This window comes from Wallemia ichthyophaga (genome assembly GCF_000400465.1).
Source record: "Wallemia ichthyophaga EXF-994 unplaced genomic scaffold scaffold16, whole genome shotgun sequence".
Taxonomy (NCBI): domain Eukaryota; kingdom Fungi; phylum Basidiomycota; class Wallemiomycetes; order Wallemiales; family Wallemiaceae; genus Wallemia; species Wallemia ichthyophaga.
The window spans coordinates 79,121-100,364 of NW_008806289.1; the positions used below are offsets into that span (position 1 = coordinate 79,121).

General features: G+C 48.1%; 10 protein-coding genes across 10 annotated transcripts; 5 read left to right on the forward strand and 5 right to left on the reverse strand.

Annotated features, from left to right (window-relative positions):
* Positions 1 to 397: 397 nt before the first annotated feature.
* Positions 398 to 5,297, forward strand: J056_001520 (DNA repair protein rhp54; the record flags this gene model as incomplete). The annotated part of the gene is made up of 11 exons (XM_009271148.1): positions 398 to 1,099; positions 1,151 to 1,226; positions 1,277 to 1,284; positions 1,334 to 1,580; positions 1,631 to 2,327; positions 2,376 to 2,477; positions 2,525 to 2,694; positions 2,742 to 3,075; positions 3,128 to 3,221; positions 3,956 to 4,813; positions 4,860 to 5,297. 11 exons carry the CDS (start codon positions 398 to 400, stop codon positions 5,295 to 5,297), a joined length of 3,726 nt encoding a protein of 1,241 aa, XP_009269423.1.
* A 257-nt stretch (positions 5,298 to 5,554) lies between these two features.
* On the reverse strand, positions 5,555 to 7,768 carry J056_001521 (putative O-acetyltransferase CAS1; the record flags this gene model as incomplete). The annotated part of the gene is made up of 2 exons (XM_009271149.1): positions 5,555 to 7,629; positions 7,675 to 7,768. 2 exons carry the CDS (start codon positions 7,766 to 7,768, stop codon positions 5,555 to 5,557), a joined length of 2,169 nt encoding a protein of 722 aa, XP_009269424.1.
* A 706-nt stretch (positions 7,769 to 8,474) lies between these two features.
* J056_001522 (Protein SOK2) lies at positions 8,475 to 9,551 on the forward strand (the record flags this gene model as incomplete). The annotated part of the gene is made up of 1 exon (XM_009271150.1): positions 8,475 to 9,551. One exon carries the CDS (start codon positions 8,475 to 8,477, stop codon positions 9,549 to 9,551), a length of 1,077 nt encoding a protein of 358 aa, XP_009269425.1.
* A 59-nt stretch (positions 9,552 to 9,610) lies between these two features.
* On the reverse strand, positions 9,611 to 10,570 carry J056_001523 (Ino eighty subunit 1; the record flags this gene model as incomplete). Its single annotated transcript, XM_009271151.1, has 1 exon — positions 9,611 to 10,570. One exon carries the CDS (start codon positions 10,568 to 10,570, stop codon positions 9,611 to 9,613), a length of 960 nt encoding a protein of 319 aa, XP_009269426.1.
* A 65-nt stretch (positions 10,571 to 10,635) lies between these two features.
* On the forward strand, positions 10,636 to 11,523 carry J056_001524 (Putative 37S ribosomal protein -like protein; the record flags this gene model as incomplete). The annotated part of the gene is made up of 1 exon (XM_009271152.1): positions 10,636 to 11,523. The coding sequence occupies one exon, from the start codon at positions 10,636 to 10,638 to the stop codon at positions 11,521 to 11,523; it is 888 nt and encodes a 295-aa protein (XP_009269427.1).
* Positions 11,524 to 11,674: 151 nt separating this feature from the next.
* On the reverse strand, positions 11,675 to 13,834 carry J056_001525 (Cell division cycle-related protein res2/pct1; the record flags this gene model as incomplete). Its single annotated transcript, XM_009271153.1, has 2 exons — positions 11,675 to 12,436; positions 12,485 to 13,834. 2 exons carry the CDS (start codon positions 13,832 to 13,834, stop codon positions 11,675 to 11,677), a joined length of 2,112 nt encoding a protein of 703 aa, XP_009269428.1.
* Positions 13,835 to 13,874: 40 nt separating this feature from the next.
* J056_001526 (Actin cytoskeleton-regulatory complex protein SLA1) lies at positions 13,875 to 17,263 on the forward strand (the record flags this gene model as incomplete). Its single annotated transcript, XM_009271154.1, has 3 exons — positions 13,875 to 13,984; positions 14,031 to 17,149; positions 17,202 to 17,263. 3 exons carry the CDS (start codon positions 13,875 to 13,877, stop codon positions 17,261 to 17,263), a joined length of 3,291 nt encoding a protein of 1,096 aa, XP_009269429.1.
* Positions 17,264 to 17,328: 65 nt separating this feature from the next.
* On the reverse strand, positions 17,329 to 18,003 carry J056_001527 (Guanylate kinase; the record flags this gene model as incomplete). Its single annotated transcript, XM_009271155.1, has 2 exons — positions 17,329 to 17,816; positions 17,871 to 18,003. The coding sequence occupies 2 exons, from the start codon at positions 18,001 to 18,003 to the stop codon at positions 17,329 to 17,331; spliced, it is 621 nt and encodes a 206-aa protein (XP_009269430.1).
* A 904-nt stretch (positions 18,004 to 18,907) lies between these two features.
* J056_001528 (ATP-dependent (S)-NAD(P)H-hydrate dehydratase) lies at positions 18,908 to 19,946 on the reverse strand (the record flags this gene model as incomplete). Its single annotated transcript, XM_009271156.1, has 3 exons — positions 18,908 to 19,091; positions 19,140 to 19,824; positions 19,874 to 19,946. 3 exons carry the CDS (start codon positions 19,944 to 19,946, stop codon positions 18,908 to 18,910), a joined length of 942 nt encoding a protein of 313 aa, XP_009269431.1.
* Positions 19,947 to 20,248: 302 nt separating this feature from the next.
* On the forward strand, positions 20,249 to 21,232 carry J056_001529 (uncharacterized protein; the record flags this gene model as incomplete). Its single annotated transcript, XM_009271157.1, has 2 exons — positions 20,249 to 21,027; positions 21,079 to 21,232. The coding sequence occupies 2 exons, from the start codon at positions 20,249 to 20,251 to the stop codon at positions 21,230 to 21,232; spliced, it is 933 nt and encodes a 310-aa protein (XP_009269432.1).
* Positions 21,233 to 21,244: the final 12 nt, after the last annotated feature.

Sequence of the window (21,244 nt, forward strand, 5' to 3'; positions counted from 1 at the left end):
AGCATTTACAGCGGATCAAATCCATTTAAGTTATCTTGTACTTGTAATTCTCGTGTATCAATCTACTTTCTATTTTCGTTTGCTACGCTTGAGAATCATGTAATGTTTGTACGTCTATTCACAGCCAAAAGAGACTAAATTTGTTTACAAAATGGGTATTATATTGATATTAAATACTCAAAACACCATATCCATCTTTCAAATTTCTAATCACACGCGTTCCCAGTTGTGCTTGTGAATCGATACGGCGCAGTGGCGACGGAGCTGCAGTTGCAGATCAAATAGCGCGTTTTACATGAGAATAATCACATATATTCATCTCCAGCAACGCCTTGGCTCTTGTCTTGCTATTACGCCCACATTCCTCCTTCTTATCAACCATCATTTTCTCATCTCAATGTACCGCGGGAAACCAGTCGATAATCCAGGCGAGCCTTCGTCGTCAACATCGTCTACAGGCAGCGCATCCGGCGCTCCATCGTCCTCAGCCCTCTCCAAGCCTTTCAAAGTCCCGACAGTCTCTTCAGACAGACTTCGATCAGCAGCTCCAAAGCGCGTTGCGAAGAAGCGAGTGTCATACAAGGAAGACGACTTGAAAGAAAATCGCAAAAGGGGCAGAACTGATGACGCATATGAGGATGATAGCGGCGTCGATAGGGAATTAGGTTTCGACCTCAAGACACTCTATCCAGTATACCAAGTACGCTCAGCGAGTGCCGTACTAGGACGGGGATTCAGAATACCTTCGATCAAGGATAAATCGACGGGCGAGCAAGTGGTTGTACCGCTGTCGGGCGTCGCGTTGGGCACGCGCATACAACCTCCCATGCCACCCAGGCCTCTACATGATCCTATGGGCGAGCATGCTATTGTGCTCTATGATCCTACTGTGGATTTTGTCGAGGAGGTGAAGGATGAAAGTGAGAGTGTGGCCCCCGCTGAACCTCCTAAGCCTGTCGATAGGCGCAATCGCTCCGTTAAGGAAATACTCGGTATCAAAAATAGAGACGAGCTCGAGAAGGAGGTCCAGCAGGTGCCCGTCGTCATTGATCCTAGACTATCGAAAGTATTACGGCCCCACCAAGTTGAAGGTGTCAAGGTGAGACTCGTGGTGAATCGACACCATTCGCACAGCTGACACCTTCTTCAGTTTTTGTACAGATGTACCACTGGTCTCGTGTCGCCGAGCGCTCATGGTTGCATCATGGCAGATGAAATGGGTTTAGGTGGGTGATACACTCTCGTCGTCTTATCATTCACTAACTTTTACTTTCAGGTAAAACAGTACGTATTGATTTTTATTGATATATCACACTCTGACGACGCTTAACAGCTTCAGTGTATCGCTCTGCTCTGGACTCTGCTCAAGCAGTCACCCCGTCCTGGGAGGCCGACAGTGGATAAGTGCATCATCGTATGTCCAAGCTCGCTTGTGCGAAATTGGGCGAACGAATTTACAAAATGGCTCGGTCCAAATCAAGTTGGATGTTTAGTTGTCGATCACAAAGGCACAAAGGAGCAACTGCACAACGAAGTCAAGCAATGGTGTATGGCATCGGGAAGGAGTGTTACTCTACCAGGTTGGTGGTTTGTTTATCTATCCATCGCATATCATACTGATAAGCTGCAGTCATGATCGTATCGTATGAGACTCTCCGAACACTTCAAAGTGTAATTGGTAAAGCGCAAGTTGGTTTAATGATGCTCGACGAAGGTCACAGATTGAAGAATTCAGAATCGACTACATTTAAGACACTCACTGAGATACAGTGTACACGGCGAGTCATTCTCTCAGGTACACCCATACAGAATGACCTATCAGAGTACTTCTCGTTGCTTCAATTCGCTAATCCTGACTACCTCGGTAATAAGAATGAGTTTAGGAAGAACTTTGAAAATATCATTTTGAGAGGTCGCGATGCCCTCGCAACAGATAAGGAAAAGCAGATGAGTGAGGAGAAGCTGAAGGAACTTAATGGATTAGTCAGTAAATTCATTATACGGCGTACAAACGACATTCTTTCAAAGTTCTTACCAGTCAAGTATGAGCATGTGGTATTCACGGGAATGTCACCACTGCAGTTGGAGCTGTACAAATTCTTTATCAACTCTCCTGAAACACAAACCATGCTGAAAGGAAAAACATCAAGACCACTGAAAGCCATAACGATTCTCAAGAAGCTGTGTAATCATCCAGATCTGGTTAGCATTAAGGATGATATACCGGGCTCTAAGAATCTTCTACCTCCTGATTATGTTGCAGAGAGATTGGATAAAAACCTGCCACCAAATCCTTCATGGAGTGGCAAAATGATGGTCTTGATGAGGTTGGTAATTGGGTGTTGCAGACGTAATAAACTCTAATATCACTATAGATTTATACAACGCATGCGTGCAAACTCTGACGACAAGATTGTCTTGGTTAGCAATTATACCCAGACGCTCGATCTACTCGAGAAGCTCTTCATGGCACTAAGGTACGTTGTAAGTGATAATGTGGGTAAATAATCTCATGTTTCTTCAGGTGGTCATTCCTACGTTTAGACGGAACAGCTGCAGTTTCTAAGCGTGCAAAGCTGGTCGACAGATTCAATCAGCCAGATTCAAGGGAGTTCATCTTCCTCCTCTCCTCTAAAGCTGGTGGATGTGGATTGAATCTGATAGGTGCAAACAGACTGATATTGTTTGATCCAGGTTGGTTAGGTGTCGAGCTCAAGGTGAAAACTAACGCGACCTAACAGACTGGAATCCAGCTGCAGATCAGCAAGCGCTTGCGAGAGTGTGGCGTGATGGACAGAAGAAAGAATGCTTTGTGTATAGGTTCATCGGTACAGGTACGCTAGAAGAGCAAGTCCTGATGAGACAGGCATACAAGCAGTCGCTGTCGGCGTGTGTAGTGGATGAAGCCGAAGACGCCGATCGACACTTCTCCAAGGACTTGCTGAGGGAGATATTCAAGCATTACCCAGATACGCCTAGTCACATGCACGATACGTTCAAGTGTAAGCGTTGTGATGCAGAGACGGGGAAGCAGAAAGTAAAAGCGCCTGCATTGTTATATGGAGATGTTAGCACGTAAGTGGATAGATAGAGTAAGATTAAGACAAGGTCTAATAAGACACAACAGGTGGAACCACTATTCAAACGCGTGCCTGGAGAATATTCACGATGATTTGCTCAGGGCAGAAACTGGAGTGGGTGATGTAACCAAAGTTTTCCAAGTGAGTTTTTTACGGATTAGGAAAAGGAAAAGACTAATAGAATTACAATCACAGTATATAAGTCATTAGGATTGAATAAAAATTTTGATATTTATTTATAGCATCGATTGCTTTGTACTATTAGTCACAAATTAACCCATCAAGCGTCATTTGAGTTGATCAAAATACCTTTACCCCGAACTTATTATGTTTAGATTTTCGTCAATCCCCACTCGTTCTTGAAGGCATTTTCTTTCTTCTCCTTGTATGATTTTAGTGCGTTCCTGGTTCTTTTGCTGATCACTACAATATCTTGGGCGTAGAGCAATTACATATGCTCATTCTCGCGCTATTTTTTCATCATAGCGAGCATTTCTTAGAATTGAGCGTTTGAAGCCATTCGCAAGATATATTATAGTGTCATTATCCACCAAATGGCTCTCCTGTATAAATTACTTCTGTTAGATAATTACTTGTGGTTGCGACTGGTCGGCATTCGACCCGTTTATCGCCTGTAGCCTCGATTCTTTCTCAGGAGTCAAACACAGACCTAACCTAGTTTAATACTGTGTCTTATCTACATACTGCATTCATACTTGTTTCCTCGTTGACAAAATTTTCTCATTTCATTCAGAATCTGTGAGATATCGTCGCTTAGTCGAAAATTTTCACCTCAGCCACTATTGAAAAAGAGCTCGTTCAAATTTCTTTCCTTGGTCGAAATTATTTTTCGTCCGCCCCGGAACTCATTTTAGGGTTTCGCTGAATTTAGCTTACGCTTCGTTGTACCATTACCACCACAAAACACAGCAAATAGCGAGTTGATGGCTACTCAGCCACAGCCAGATAAGAAAACTTCAAAATTCAGCAAATTATTTGATAAGAAGGATAAGGATAAGGATAAGGATAAGGATAAGGAGCAGGTGCAGTCTTCTGCGGGCTCAGAGCACTCGCAGCATTCACAGCAACCACAGCAACCAGCTTCACGGCCACCATCACGGCCACCTTCAAGGCAACAGGCAAAGAGGGCAAACAGCGAAACCAACAGTGACGGTGGCAGTAAACTCAGTCACGCCCTGTTAGATTTATTACCCGCGCCACTTAATAGAAAATCATCAGCATCTTCACACAATAAGGATAAGGATGATCATAATTCAACAGCTTCTTTGGGTAAGAAGTACGGCGTTTGTGATAAGATCGCTATCGGCAGAGGCGCAACTGCTGTTGTTCGATTGGCCCATCGTTGGGATAGATCAGACGAAAAATTATTTGCTGTTAAAGAATTCAGAAAGAGGCGTAAAAATGAAACTGAGAAGGAATACGTTAAGAAGCTCACTTCAGAGTTTTGCATTTCATCCACTTTACATCATAATAACATCATTGAGACAGTAGATTTAGTTAAAGATGAGAATAGCCATTGGTGTGAAGTTATGGAGTATTGTCCTGGTGGTGACTTGTACGCTGCTATCAAGAAAGGTCAACTTGGTGATAGACTTGCTATGGGTTTCTTTAAGCAAATTCTATCCGGAATTAGTTATTTACACTCTATGGGTGTCGCTCATAGGGATATTAAGCCTGAGAATTTGTTACTTGATGGTAGAGGTTCTGTTAAGGTGAGCAGACTAACAAAACTCACATCTCACATCTCACACTCGACAGATTACAGACTTTGGTGTCTCAGATGTATTTAGAATGTGCTGGGAGAAGAAGACACACATGTCAAAAGGTCTATGTGGGTCAGAGCCTTACATAGCACCAGAGCTATTCGAACAGAAAGAGTACGATGCTAGATTAGTTGATATTTGGTCAGCAGCTATCGTATTCTACTGCATGACCAATCAAGAGTTGCCATGGCGAGTTGCTAGAATCGCTGATCCAACTTTCTCACAATATGAGCAAACATGGAAGAGACCACCAAAGTTGACAGAGTTACATCCAATCAAGGAGTTCCCACGAGAATCTCATCAAATTATATTAAAAATGTTAGCACCAAATCCAAAAGATAGGTGTCTGATTGAGGAGGTTTTGAAGGACGATTGGGTCAAGTCGATTAAAACTCATCAACATGGTGGTAGCAGAGATGAATATGGTAGCTAGCACATGTACATTGTAGTTGCATCACTCCAAGCTCCTTTTTCTTTCATTTCCTTTTCACATGGGTTACTTACTCTATATAAATTGGCATTCAACACAAGCTCAACAAGGTAGCAAAGTAGATAAAACACTATACATACGCTCAACACAGTATATACGACACTTTCAGGCATTTCAATTTGGCAATTAGGCTAACAGACTATTTGTAAATATACCAACATAAAAATTTCAACTTTTCTATAACATGATAACATAACATTCTAATAGAATAATTTAGTGAATGACAATACGAATGCAGTTCCTATGATGAGGATGATTTGACGACGTTTCGAGAGTGTGGTTAGGGTGGTGTCTGGTATGGGTGATTTGTTGAGTGGTAGGGAGGAATGAGAGGAATGAGAGGAATTTGGGGTGACAAAAGCGACAACGATTCCGACAAAATATGTAGATACCTCGTTAATCTTGATTGAGAGTGGGATAAACAAGGCCAAACCAGCAGCGAAATTGAGCAGTTTGTTTGAGTAAGGGAGTAGTACGAGTGTACCTTTTGAATCACCAGCCAAAAGGAGGTGAAATTGCAATACAAACAGCTCCAAACTGCATCTACCAAGCTGAGCGAGGAGGGTGGAGTGATGAGAGCGAGCAGCGTTAGAGCAATTCCTCAACACCAAACAACCCATTACGACAATGGGGGAGATGAAGGTGTGATATTGGTTGTAGGTGTACTTGATGGGAGTAACAAGCGTATCTAGCACAATCATCATCACCACTACTACAGCGGATATCGAAATGGTGGTAGTGTTGATCCACCGATGCGTCTGCGTGTTTTCGGAATGGTGAATTAGGACAGCCACTAATGCACCTGTGAATGGCGCCAAGATATCCAAATTAAGTCTGAATTTGTATTCGTAGGGTATAGCGCTATTCAAGTAGGGTATGTTCAAAGCAGCCAACGAAAGCGCGAGAGATATCAGCAGTTTGATGGAGACAAGTTTTGGGTTAGAGTTGAAATGCGAGTAAGAGTAGAAGGTAATCCAGAGAACTGTATACCAAATGGTGACGATGGGGATAAAGTAGTAAGTGATGTACTGTACGTCGAGGACATGACACAAAACCGCAGTGAGGATATTATACCGTGTCATTACTGCAATGTAACGCGGGATTGTGGGTTGGTTGTTTTTGAGGAAATACATACTATTCCCGTAGCCTTGGAGGAGGAGATATGAAGCAACGAGGATGCGCACGGGGATGTAGAACTGTGGGTGTTTAGACCCGTTGAAGTAGTGGTAGATGAGTATAACAAGCTGCATCGCCCCTTTTAATTCATCCGTCTGGGCACGATTTAGCACACCCGTGTTGTCTTGATTTCGCGTGGCGGTCTTGTAGCCCACTCCACCGACCATGAGAAGCAGGGGGAGTACAGCTAATAGGGAGAACTGCTTAGGGGATTTCGTGAAAATATGCGATCTGTCTGTGAGATAAGCGAGGAGGAGTACAGCAGCAAAGATGGACGATTGTGTGAGGAGGTATTGACGCGGGTGATCGGGTTTGAATGCCGCTTGTACCACTTTGGCGGCGGCAACAAGGACGAGGAAAGTGAGACACAAAAATTGCATCGGTCGCGGTGAAGGGTACGGTCTGCAGCAAGAGACGTTGTTGGATGGTGTGAGATCGTTGCACCAGTAGTTGAGTAGGAGCTGTGTAGCGTGGTGCAACGCTTTGGGGGAGTAATGGAGACCATCGGTGGTCTCGTTGGGGGATGCGCTGACTATGTCATTCAGCGCGAAAGGTATGGGGATCGTGCGGCGTACACTGAGATCGGCATTCATTGCGTCGACATCGTCGTCAGTTATTGTTAGGCTGCGTTCGGAAGACAGCTTGTTGATTTCCGGGTGGAGGACAGGGAGGAGGAGGGAGTTGTAGGGGAGGGTGCGGGTGTAGACGGAGTCCACGGTGGCTGACCAGGACTGGATATCGACGTAGCGGAGGTACCAGAGACCTGTGCCGAGTACGGTAAAGGTATTCCGAGGGAGTGTGTCCAAGTCGGTGGAATTGAGGTATGGATCCCATTTAAAGTGGATAGAAAGTGCGCGTGCACTGTCGCCGCTAGATTTGTCCGCGTGTTTCGCCACAGAAGGGTTTCTAAGTGAGAGAAAAAGAGCTAAATTGTCGTATAATTGGCGTGTGGTGCTGTCACCGATGAAAGCGACTTGCTCACCACTCAAACACTGCTCAGCGGATAGACGAGAGTGAGTGGCTGGAAGGCAGTTTTCAGTGTACAATCCACGCTCTAAATGAGTATCAGTGAGCAGCTCGTTGCAATGTTGTTTATCGTCTGAGGGGTGTTAGGGGGAAATTGCGTGCTGTACCCCAGACACACCGTTTATCGAGTAAATGAGTATGCTGAGGGTTATTAGTACGCAGATTGATGCCGATAACAATTTGTGCATCGAGAGGGACGTCGTGGGAGTCATAGCATACGGAAATTTGGGCATATAACACATTTTAGTACAACAAATTGGATATAATAAAGCGTACGTGATAGGTCCACGTAAAGTAGCCATCTTGGCTGTGGACACGCGTCTGCCCTAATGGTTGATGGGGCTATTAGCCGGCAAGATAAGTGATCGACTATGGTGTCAAGTACACCCACTGTGCTTGACGAGTGGAGTTGCAAATAGGGGCTCCGCCTACTCGCCCCGTCTAGAATCAAGTAAATTGTAAATTAAAACCTTAAAAGCTTAATTAAATTAATGCCCTGGAAATATTGCATAGAATTGGTCCCGTAGGTAGGTGCACGACGGGAGTCAGGCGGAGCTAGCGTGAATATACTTGGACCACATAGACCACGGCGATTACAAGGATTTACCCTTTATAATCACCCACATCACCCAAATCACATGCACACACACCCACGGTCACCGACGCAGGGAGTGCAGGGATAGCTGCACAACGAGAGCGAGGTGCAGTGTGCAGTGTTCCAAGCTTATGCAGCGCCCACACCGACTATATAATCGATTATAACGTTTGTATCGCCATTTCTAGGGTCCTCGCGTCGCACTATTGTAGGGATGTGAATTAAGCTCGGCACGCGAACACGTAAATTCAAAATAAGCGGTGCCTAGAAGGGAGTATCTTTAATCTGAGACGGTCATAGAGAGCAACATTAGTGAAACAAGAATGCCTAATCGCGTACATGAGCTGTGGTGGGAGGAGAACAAGACACGAGTGTGGACGGTGGAGGTGGATAGCGGCAACTACGTAGCGCGGCGACAGGATAATGACCAGATAAACGGGACGAAGCTTCTCAACATAACGCGCATCACGCGGGGCAAGCGGGATGGAATCCTGAAGAACGAGAAGAGCAGGCAGGTGGTGAAGACGGGCACTATATCTCTCAAGGGCGTTTGGATACCACTGGACCGAGGCCTCGTGCTAGCGCGGCAGTTTGGGATTGAGCAGCTCGTCTATCCCCTTTTCGAAGCGAATGTGGGCGAGTATGTCGAGAACAGCGTCGTGAGCCAGCACGCTATCAAGAGGAAGTCACTGAACAGCTTGCATTTGGTGGATAACCTCACCACTAACAGCGAGTTGCCTGCGAGCAAAAGACGGTCTACGGTTAGCACGTATAGGCCTAATGGGCATGTGAATATGCAGCAAACACATGTACACCCAGCACACGCACACCCGCACCCACACTCCCTCCCCCACCCGCACTCTATCCTCATGAGCGGTAGTGTGAGTGGCAGCGGCAGTGGCGGCGCGAGTACACCGTCGCCTTACGTCGACTCGTTCGGATATGCCCCAGCTTATGAGCAGGGTCAAAACCAAGGTCAAGCACACGCGCACGAAGAAGCACCACAATACGCTGGCAGATCACGCAATACGTCGAGCGCGTCGGAGTGGATGACCAATTGGAGCGCGTCGTCAAGTAGCCCAATCCTCCCAGCCACACCAATCAACGGCACTTTCTCGCCGGTTATGAACACGTTCCAGTCACTCGCCATGCACTCACCCCCCGTGCCTATACCGAGCTATTACTACGACAGCAGCTCGTCTTATTTCCCAAGTTACCACCAGAAACAGCAGCAAGGGGAAAGAAGGGTCGGAATGAGTGGGGTGAATAGCATGGGTGGAGTGGGTGGAGTGAATAATATGAACCACCTCCCAAACACACTGCCACCCACTCTCCCAAATACACCGACGCAGTCTCACTTGAGTCCGAATAGTAATGAGTATATGCACATGGCCCAATAAAGCGGCGTCAATGAAAAGAAGATTGTATGAAATGTATGTTTATTATCACGTCAATCATGTCAGATGGAATTGATGATGGCCAACTTGCGTGAAATAGCGTGAGTTGGTTCGTTAGCGAGGTCATCTTGATAGTTGTGGAGGGGAGTTTCGAGAGCGTCTTTGGTAGCGATGGCGAGGAGAGAGTGAGAGTTAAAGTTTTCATGTGTAATGGAAGGTTCATGGTCTGTTGATTGAGGGTTGAGTTGAGTGAGGAAATGGATTCTCTGCTGCTGCATTTGGGTTGCCCACTCGAGGTCTTCAGGGAGGTCAATGTTCTCGTGCATCAACTCAGCGTCACTGAGTTGAACCAAGCGAGGACATCTGCCTGGGTGCTGCCTACTCCAGTCGTCGTCGAAAGGATTGGGATGGGATTGATCATCAGACACCTTGTGCAAGTAGTGGTATACAAGCCAGAGAAAGGCATTGGAGGCGAGGTGAGAGGGGATGTTGGATGGCCAGAGGAGGTTGTGGAGGGTAAAGCCGGAGTGGAGGTTGTCTCTGTTGATGGTTTGTGCCGAGTTGAAGAGAATAAAGATAAAGTTTGTGAGGGGAGTTGGGGGATGGATACCATTGATGAGCCTGAGTTGAACATCTTGTAAGGATACACAATTAGGATCGAGGGTGCCGTTCAAAACATTCTTAATCCTTGGGGAGTCACCAAGGAGAAAGTGAGACAGTCTTAGAGAGGGGATAGGATAAAAAACGCGTAAATTAGATCTGATTTGAGGTTGGAAGGTGAGGGTAGTGTTTAGTCTGCCAATATTTACTAAGAAAGAGGTATAAAGGTAGTGTAAAGTGAAAATTTTATTAGAATCTAATTTGTCCCTTAAGGATTTAGGAAGTTTGGGGGAGGATAGGAGGGAGTTTCTGTAGAGGGAGTGGAAGGAGGGATTGATGAAGATGGCTTGAATTGTATCAAAATTCAATATTTTTTTAGTGAGGATATTACCATCTGCCAGTTTAATCGAGCTGTTGGACATCACCAAGGAAGAAGGAAATGACAAAACTAAGGAATATATATAACCAGAATAAGTGTTTAGTGAGAATGTCCTGGAGGGATTCAAATCTGTATAATTTATTCAACCTCTCTTATGGTTTTAAGCAGTTGGATACAAAGTTCAATAAAACATCTGCGACTCTATTCCAGCAAAGATTTAAGGCTAAGAAGCTTGTCAGATCTTACCACGGGGATTATTTACAGGAGAATATTTTCAGAAAATGGTTTTTACCACAGCAGCTACCAATTATCACCAACAGCAAGAGCAATAGACAGGGACTGGCAAAGTGGAATAAGCAGCCGCAGACCCAATCACCATCCACTCCAGTTACCTCCCTCATGTTTGTTGAGTTGGAGAGACGCCTGGACCACCTCCTCTTCAGAAGCTGCATGGCTAGCTCCATCTACCAAGCCAGAAGCATCATCACTCAAGGGCACGTAACTCTTAATGGTTACAAGCACAATGATCCAAACACTCGCCTTGATCCTGGTGATTTGGTTGGGTGCAATCCACGCCTTGTTGCGACTTTGAGGAGTGAAAGTGGTGAAAAAGGGGGTGAAAATGAGGAGACTGAAGAAATTCAAGGAGGCGAGCTGAATGAGAAATCTGAAAACCCTCAGCAACCTCCTCAATCATCTCAATCACCCCTCCCCTTCCACCTCCCAAACTACGCTTCCCCTTTCCTCTTCATTCCTCCTTATATAGAACCCTCCTTCCAAACTTGCAGCTTCATTTACCTCCGCCACCCAACCGCACGCCCAGGCTACTCTGAAATTCCCTCTCCATACGCTGCAGACGGTGACGTAATGAAATTGGCTTGGGAGTGGTACGTTGGCAGACAGATTAGAGCGCGCAATCTCGGCAGCGGGCCGTGGGGTGGTCCACGTCGTCCTTCCGGTACCAAACGCGGCAAAGGTGAGGAGAGACGTGGTTAGATAGTTATAAAATTGAGTCAAATTTCCACTCTTTCCATTTATCCATATTATCAATGTTAGTGGTGTAATTGATGGTTTTACTACTATTATTATTGCTAAATGCTACATTACTCCTACATTCTATGCCAGATTACTTGTGAGATGACTCCTTCTAGTTGCCATGCCTGGCGAGAAACTCATTCACCTTGGACATATCCGCACTAGCATCACTCTCTACAGCCTCGAGTAACTCTCCTAACATCCCTTCGACTTGCTCTTCGGGAACGCCAGTGCATACGCTCACTATCGACTTGTATTTAACCTCCTTAGAGGCGCTGAGACCATCGATCGATGCGACACGCTCCTCTGTCAACTTCTGCGTGCCGTTCATCCACCGGTGAAGCTTTTGGAGATGGTGTAGTGTTTCAGGTGTGTCAGGTGTTTGTGCGCTGCTCGTCATGACGTCGGTCTCCCAAGGTGATTTGAGGTCTTCACTATTGTGCTCTGTATTTTTTGCACCCTCCACATCCTGTGTACTCTCACCTTTTAACGTCCACACTCCCACACCCTCATTCGCAATCGCCTCCTCAACATTCCTCACTTTCTGCTCAAGTTCCGCCCTCTGCGTCGCTTTGGTCTCCCAATAAGCTATCTCCTTACGCACATCGGCGAGTTCGTGAGAGTGCTGTTTAAGATCAGCCTGTATTTCGAAGAGGAGTTTGTTCTTCGCCGCCACCTCCACACCGAAGGAGCGGTCAAGGTCGCTTAGCACACCCTCCAATCTGCGCATGACGTGCGTGCTGCTATCGACGTGCACTGGCGGGGGTGGGTGGAGGTTAGCGAGCATTTCATCAGCGCTGGGATGGGTGTGGGATTGAGTGTTGGGATTAAATTGTGATACCTCCTGCGAGCTAGAGCTAGAAGTAGCGAGAGACTGGAAGAGAGCGTATGAGTGATAATCTTCAAAAACACCCCTACTCACCTCAACGACGCCGAAATCGCCCGCTTTCAAACCGAGTTTATTGGGAGTGGTAGTATTAGCACCAGCATCAACTAGCATCTGTACGAGATGGCGATTACCCACTCTGGCTGCGATATTGAGAGCCGTATCGCCATGCTCGTCTTGGACATCAACAAGGGATGAGTAATCGCCCTGTTCACACCTAGCGACATACTCGAGGAGCGTTTCCATATAGTAGCGCGCGCTGGCTGCACGCCCGGCTACTGCGCTGATGAGAGCGATGTGGTGGAGGACAGTTCGACGAGCGCGGTCGACGACGCGGATTGTGTCCGCGAGAAGATGGAGTAGCTGGGAGAAGGCACGTCGTTCGTAGCTGTCCACTACTAGCACGGATCGCTCGAGCGGTGTCTCACCTGCGATATTGCCGCGCGTTCCATCACACCGCTTTGACAGCAGGTGGCGTACTGTCGCTACGCGCCCCAGAGACGCTGCCCAGTGTAATGCCGTATGACCTAGCTCGTCTATTGCTAAATCTGGATGTAGCGCACCGTTGGTAGGGTCAAGAATAGCTATGCTGTCGGGGAGAGTGTCTGTAGGGGGAGCTTGGAAGAGGGAAGTGAGGGCGTGTTGGGTGCGCGTTAGGATCTGGGCGGAAGTCCCGGGCGGTGGTTGGTAAGGTTTCTTGTGGAGGGTTGGGTGCTTGGAGTTGGATGAGTGGGTGTGAGGGACCACCTCCTTCCTCCCCAAGCCGTCATCGTTGGGATCGTCTACACCGCCAACGTAAATGCCGCTGGTGCGTGCGTTGTGGAGGGAGAGGAGGCTATTGTGGTGCAAGGTTGAAGTAGGAGAGAGAGGAGAAGGAGTTTTGTGAGTCGAAGCAGGAGTTTGGGTGTGGGTAACGTCATTCTGCGCTCGGGCTCGCTTATTGGGACTCTTGGCTGTGCGGCCACCTGCACTGCTCACAGCTGCAGGATCGAAATCGAAAATGGGAGCTAGGAGGTGCTCGGATGAGTAGGCAGCAGCAAGCTCACGGCCTCTTTCAAAGGGAATCCAAGTGCCTTGGTATTTGCCGTAGCCGCCTTGGATCTTCTCGTGGAGACCAGCGAGGATTTCACGCTCGAGGATCTTTGTGCGTTTGCCCTTGTCGACGCCGGCCACTTTGAGAATTTGTGTGGCGTTCATGTAGCCATCAGCACGTCTGCGCATTACAGCTATACCGCGTATCATAGCTTCGTAGACCCCGACGCCCGAGTAGACAGCCGAGTAGATACGTGGAGCGGGTTTCGCGGGTTTCTTGGTGGATGGCGGATGGGGCGTGGTTGGGGAAGCGGGATTATTTAATTTATTCATCTCCATCTCCGCGTTGTCCATCTCCGAGATAATTGAAGATGGTCGTTGGTTACAAACAACGATGATTAAAAATCTGGGAAAAGCGAATTACGATTACAGCGCAGGCGATAGCGATGAGATGAGCGTGGCTGAAGGCGGATACCTGTTGATTCTCGATGACAGTGAGGCTGAGTGGGTACCATCTCTATTGCGCCCGACACCCACTCATCCAACCCAGATGGCTCCTATGCAAAGCCACCGACTCTGATCAATCAGGGCTCGTTCCTGGGAATTATTTGGAACTCGTTCAGCCATCTCTGACACTGAAAGCTGTGTATGAATACACCGCTAACAGCGACGACGAGTTGTCATTCGCAGAGGATGATTTGTTAGATATCTACAACCCAGTCGACGGCGACGATTGGTTGTTGGCTAGTAGACGCGCCGACACCCAATCTGGTTTGGGTTATATCCCTGCCAATTATACCCAAGAATGTAGCCCAGGACAGAGCACAGATGTTGCACCAGAAATCCCCACCGGAAACCCCCAAGAACACACCCCAGAAACACCCCACGAAACAACCCCCGAACCCCCGGTTTACCAGCCATCGGTCGCTGAACTCGGCCCTCCACCCGCGCATCCCTCCAGATCTTCCCAACCTTCCCAAAAGAGCAGCAACCAACAAGACCCCATCCAAACCTGGCCAATTACCTCCATCGACGCCAAGAAGAAGCGTAAGGGTACCCTCGGCATCGGAAACGCTGCTCTCTTCTTCTCCTCCGACAACGACAAGAACCCCGTCGAACAATTCTCCTTGTCTGACTTATCCACCTTCCACATCGACAAGAATCGTCTTTACGTCTCTTTCTCCACTCAATCCCTCGAATTCCTCGCTTCTGACCGCAAATTCATGCCCGAGATCGATCACAAGATACGCTACAGCTCCAATTTAATCAACAACAACCTCGACCTCGATGATGCTGTCGTTGACGGTGATAACCAAATCAACTCCGATAACTCCGATGACGAACCTCTTTCCAACAAGACATCAAAAGGCGTTCACTTTAAAGAAACCCCTCCATCTCCCATCGAAGCCCCTCAGTATTCTTCTGACGACAACGAAACTAGTACTCCCGACGATCCTCCCGCTATCGCTATCGCCCTGTACGACTTTGCAGCTGAATCCGATGACGAGCTGAGCGTTAAAGAGGGTGACCGTGTTCTCGTCCTCGACAGAGTATCCAGTCTCGACTGGTGGACATGCAAGCAACACATGAATGAAGGTGTCATTCCCGCCTCCTACTTGCGAATAATTGAGGAGAATGTGAGTGTGGACAAGTCATCAAGCCAGCCGACGTCGAAATCGCAACCCGAACACGAACAAAACCACGATCCCGAAGAAGAGGCTATGAAGAGGGTGATTGCCGAGACACACAAACGCAACGAAGCATCAACGCTCGCGATGGATGTCGCCCCTGCTCATCACCCGTCCCGCCATCAATCAAAGAATGACAGGCAGTCCAAGCAGGGCAAAGGAAGACAATCACCCACTCACAAACCTAAACCTAACCCCGCTAACCTCCGTCTGTGGCATGATAAAACGGGACAGTTTAAAGTTGACGCCGAGTTCCTCGGCTTGCGCGATCATAAATTACGCCTGCTCAAGGTTAATGGCGTCACTATAGAGGTACCCCGCGAGAAAATGTCCAAGCCCGATCTCGACTATATAGACGGGAAAGGGGGTGATAGTGGTAGTGGGAGTGACAGTGGGAGTGACAAGAGTGAAAGCGAGAGCGGAAGCGAAAACAAGAGACAGAGTAAAAGCAATACACGAAGGGCGCACAAAGTCAAACCAACACGACCAACCCAGCCATTCGATTGGTTTGATTTCTTCCTACAAGCCGGCTGCGGTGTAGATGAGTGTGACCGCTACGCACGCAATTTCGAGCGGGACAGGATGGATGAGGGAATATTACTAGACATCGATAGCAGCACGCTACGCACACTAGGGTTGAAAGAAGGGGATATCCTGCGCGTCAACAAGGCTATCTCGGCTCGACGTCTCGCTAGCGGTGACGGGGTTGTGAGTAAAGAGGAGCAAATACGACGCGATGAGGCGTATGCGCGCCAGCTTGAACAGGAGGCTGCACCTCCACCTAACCTCTTCGCTAGTGGTCCAGGAGGTGTACTTAAGAACACGCGTAGAGGTAGACCTACACCACGCTCTCCGGTGAATGACCAGATAGACGAGGGGAGTATTAGCGTGGCTAAGGAGTCACTGAGTAGTGGTAATGGTGGGGCTGGCAATTTGGGTCAAGATGTGAATCTGTTGGATCTGCACGATGCCAATGATGCAAATACTAATAATACTAGCAATAACAACAGCAACCCCAAGAGAAGCTCTTCGACTACCCCCCTCACAAGCGGCTTCGATGATGATGCCTGGACCGTGAGGGATAATGTGCAGAGCAAGATCGCCGACACACCTTCACCCATATCGGCCGAGACAATAACAAAGAATGAGAGTGTATCGCCGGTGCCAGCGTCAGCTACAGGAGCAGGAGGAGCCACAGAACCCACACAACCACTCCAGCCGCAACCAACCAATACCCTTAACACCCCACATAACCCCAACTCGATGGATAGCATCATGGCGAAAATCGCAGCGAACAAACAGGCGCAGAACGACGCAGCACACAAGGCGCAACAGGAAGCACAAGCTAGAGAGCTAGCGGAGCTGCGTGTGCAACAGGACAGATTACAGAACCAGCTGCAGGCGTTGCAGATGTCGCAGTCGCAGCAGCAGCAGGCGCAACCTCAACCCCAACAACCAATGCAAACAGGATTACCGATACCATCACACTTACCAGCACACATGCAAATGCAAGCTCCCGCCAAGGGCCCTGTTGCACCACTTCCTCAAAACCAGAGCCTGCTGCAGCCACTCATACCGACGAATACAGGGCTCAGTTTTAGACCCACCTCCACATCTGCATCCGCATCCGTATCACCGGGTTTGACGCCGCAGCAGACTGGACTCATGCCACAGCAGACGGGAATGCAGGGAATGCAGGGTATGCAGGGTATGCAATCACAGATGCAACCACAGATGCAGCCTCTCCACCCCCAACTTACATCCATGCAGGGATTCACTCAGCAGATGCAGCCCAAGCCGGGTTTGGCTAGCCCTGCCAGCCCAGTCACCTCACCTACATCCACTAGCTCAAACCAATACAACCCAAGCTCAGTCTTTGCAAGCATGCGTTCGGGGCAGTTTGACGCAGGCGGTGCAGGTAATACCCCTCCTCAACCAGCTCCCAGCGACCGCTATGATGCTCTCAGAGCCCAGCCGACGGGTGAGTGCGGCTGTCACACATCAACACATAGATATACTTACAATTAGAACAGGCATGGGCTACATGATGCCCCAGCAGACAGGATACATGAATAGCAGCTATAGACCATACTGAGTGGCGAGTGAAGAGAAAGAAAATGTAACGAAAGGAAAAGGATTGAATAAATAAGAAAACTACATCTAAAAACAAGGTAGTGTGTCATGAGCAGCGCCCACACCCAACGCTACACCTCTCAGCTTGTCATAGGCCGTGTCCAGTGAGTCGTTGACGATAACATGGTCAAATGCGCCAGTAGCGGCGTAATCGAGTTCACTTTTGGCAGCATCCAGTCTACTTTTCAGACTATCCTCACTCTCCGACCCCCTCTTAGCTAGCCTGCCTGCGAGTATATCGAGACTGGGAGGCGATACAAAGACAAAGGTGGGCTGGAGGTCACGATGGAGTGCCTTGATAGACCTCACGCCTTGCGCGTCTATGTCCAGAATACATCTCCGCTGCTGCTTGCCGACCTCTGCGACCGCTTTGGCGGAAGTACCGTAGAAGTTGTTGGAGAAGACGGCGTGCTCGATAAACGAACCCGAGTGAATCAGCTTCTGGAAGACATCCTTGTTGACAAAGTGGTAGCTCTGGCCGAGTGTCTCGCCGTCGCGCGGCTGGCGTGTCGTGTCTGCGTGATTGCATCAGGATGAGAATCACCGCGTGCAACTCGCATGTCACCCACGGCTAATCGAGAAACCAAAGTCGTTAGGGTACTCGTCGAATAGACGCCCCAGGAGCGTTGACTTCCCGCTCCCGGATGGCCCGCACAGGATGAGTGGTGAGAGTGGCACGCGCGCGCTTACGGATGCGCTCATTTGCGGACTGCCTCGTCTTGGTGGTTGGGGTTAGAGAGACCAAGTGATGATAGCAAACTTGTTAGGAATATCGCTCAAAGCGGACTTTAAACGGACTGTCAGGTCTTTTTGAAGGTCGGAGAGAGTTGAACGAGTGAGATAAATAGCGCAAATTATTTACAGGGAAAGGGTATACCCGCCTTACTATGGCCGCAAGACGCCGAAACGCAAGGAAAAGAGGAAAGGGGTGTGGTCCGCTTAAATATCGCAGCGGTGGTTGATAAGCTCGTGAATTGTGCCTTGTGTTTGTTGTGTTTCACGAACCGTCTACTCTCGTTCCTAGTCACGCGTCTAAAGACGTACACACACAAAATTGTACAAATGAAGGAATAGGATGTAATGTATGCATCTGGTGCGTTCCAGTTGGATCAGCGAATGGATCTTCTGCGTTCTTTGGCGTTTCCTCCATCCTTTGTTTCTGTTGTGCAAAAAATTTTGGTATAGACGAGCTCGATTGGCGGAATTTTGATTAGCTTGATTTGCTTGTAGGATTAGGTGGCTGTATGTGCTGTATAAGTTATGGTTTTCGCGGATTTAATGCACCAATCACAGCACCACTCCCGCAATAGTGATAGAGCTGCTTGAAACGGCTATAATGTGGGTTCTCCCCACACAGCGATTGCAGCACCGCTCTGAGTTTCTTCTTCACTTTGGCATCGTAGCTTGGATCAGATGCGATCAGCCGGAATTGTGCCTCAAGTACGCTGTCTGAGAGATCACCGCTTGAGACGCCGTCAGGTACGCAGCTAATGAATAACTAAGCGTGGTAATTTAGCAGCGGTAGACATAGGAGAAACCGGGAGAAATGAGGGGGAATAGAATAAAAAGGCTCAAATTGTTTAGAATGCTTATTTGATTGTCTTTATTACAAATTATCTGGACTGAGAATAGCCTCGTAACTCCCACTGAGATGGCTGAGCATATCCTGCGTTATCATACTGCGTCCACTGTCTGCGTATGTTCTGCGACTGCACTCGCGCGTGAATGCAGCTGCACCGTAAGCAGCGTACAGCTCTATGTCTTGGTGAGGCACTTGAATTTTTTTGTGGCTGGAAAGAGTGAGGAGAGTGAGCTGGTGAGATAAGATAACAACTCACCTGCCAATTCCATTCGCATATACCACACCCCACGCTAGCATTGTGCCTGTAGCACCACTAAGCACGTCACCTTGACCACCACAGCGTTTCAAGCTGCCGGGAGCATCAACAGTAAGAACATGTCTACCATTCGTGATGCAATCCACAGCGCCTTTCTGCAGCACTGTAACACCTCCCAGCTTCTGTGAGACTTGCTTGGCGACTTTACCATCTTCTAGTGCATCAACACCTTGATCAATACCCAGAACCCCACAAAGACGCTTCATTTCCATAACGTTGGGCGTGATAATAGCGTTGGGATAACCAGTCAGTGACTCTGGGTGGTTGTTGAGGTACCACAATCCATCTGCATCGATGACGAGGGGGATATTGCGGCTTCGTGCGGCGGAAATAGCAGCACCAGCGCAAGCCTGCATGTGCTCATCCCGCCCCAGGCCTGGACCTACAACAAGGACGTGCAATCGGGCGACGATGTCGTCGATTGCTGTGCGGATGTGCTCGATAGGGTCATCCTCTGCTAGTACCCTGTGCACTATCAAATCGGGTGCATATGTCTTGATCGCATCGCCTGCTTTTGGCTCGCAGATTATGTGGGCCAGGTCGACACCTATGCGCATCGCAGACATGGCACAGAAGAATGGCGCACCTGTGTAGTCCTTGCTGCCGCCAACGACGCCGAGTCTGCCTGAGGTGGTGTTTGTGGGTGTGTACATGCATACACGTATTCTACGCACCTGCTTGGCCTTTATGGAGAGAAGGGGAAAGCGGCGGTACTAATGCTCTGGCTAGTTGGATTGGTTTGGACATGATAGTATATAAGGCTATCGATTGGATATCCATTTGGTGATGTAATGTGAGTACATTTTGAGTTTTGTGGTTTTGAAAGGGTTCAGTGTATAGATTTAGTACTCCATATAATATGCATTCATTACACAAAGTGTTTTCAACGCTTGATTCAATTTCACCGCTTAAAATTCAACCAATCAGCGTTCGAGTAGACAAAGAAGACGGCGAAACTAGCGGTATAGAGAGTGCACAATTAGCAGCCACTCTGATACATCCAAGGACATGATCAAATACACAATACTCCTTCAACAGCAACAACCACGATGATAACACTAGGTGCGATTCGTTGTAGGCGTGTAGTCAGCCTGCCACGTGCACAGCGCCCGCGACTGCCACAGCTAGCACTCTACTCAACAAACCCTAAGGAAAGTACCTCACAAGCACAAAAACTAGACAGCGTCGTCCTCCCACCACCACGCGCTGATGCATCGCTGGCTGGTCGGTGGTGGCATAAGGGCAAGACTCTCGTTATCTTCTACTGGCGTGGCATCAAGCAGATATGGCTCAACCGCCAAGTTGTACGCCAAATAGAAGCCAGGCAACAGTCACACCCACTTACCCACAGAGAATTTCAACTAGTAAGCACCCATAAGAAGGATATAAAGAAATTAGTCCCTTTCGCTATCCTCTTTGTCCTCCTAGAAGAGATTATCCCCCTCATCGCATACCTCGCGCCTCAAGTCTTGCCTTCTACCGTCGTACTCCCATCGCAGAAGGTCTCAATCAGGAGGGCTGTCGAGCGCAGGCAGAAATCTGCTCTGGAAACCTACCGCAACGCCTACAATGAAGCCACTCGGCGACAATTGGAATCGGGGTTGAGTGGTGGTGTACACATGTCCCCTCACCAAGTCACTCTCTTTCTCAAACTACTCGACCTCTCTACCAAAGGTACTTCTTCCATGCGCCAGAAAAGACTAGAGAGGTACTTGGCCCATATATCCCAAGATGATGAGTGTATTCTCGGCCAGGAGGTGGAGAATATCAAAGCTACTGCATTTTTATCCGAAGGTGAAGTAAGTGATGCATGCAGCGCAAGAGGATTGTGAGTTGTTTGTACTGCCTGGCTGTTATACCTTTCTTACACGCCCCTCAGCCTCACATTAGACGTTAAAGACGAGGATCTCACCAAATTGCTCAACCAGTGGCTTCATCATCGCCATTCAGATAATATATATAAGCCATTACACCTAATCCTCAACCAGTCTGGTTACAGTAACGATCATCTTCACATTAAGGATACAAAGTGAAAAGTGAAAAAG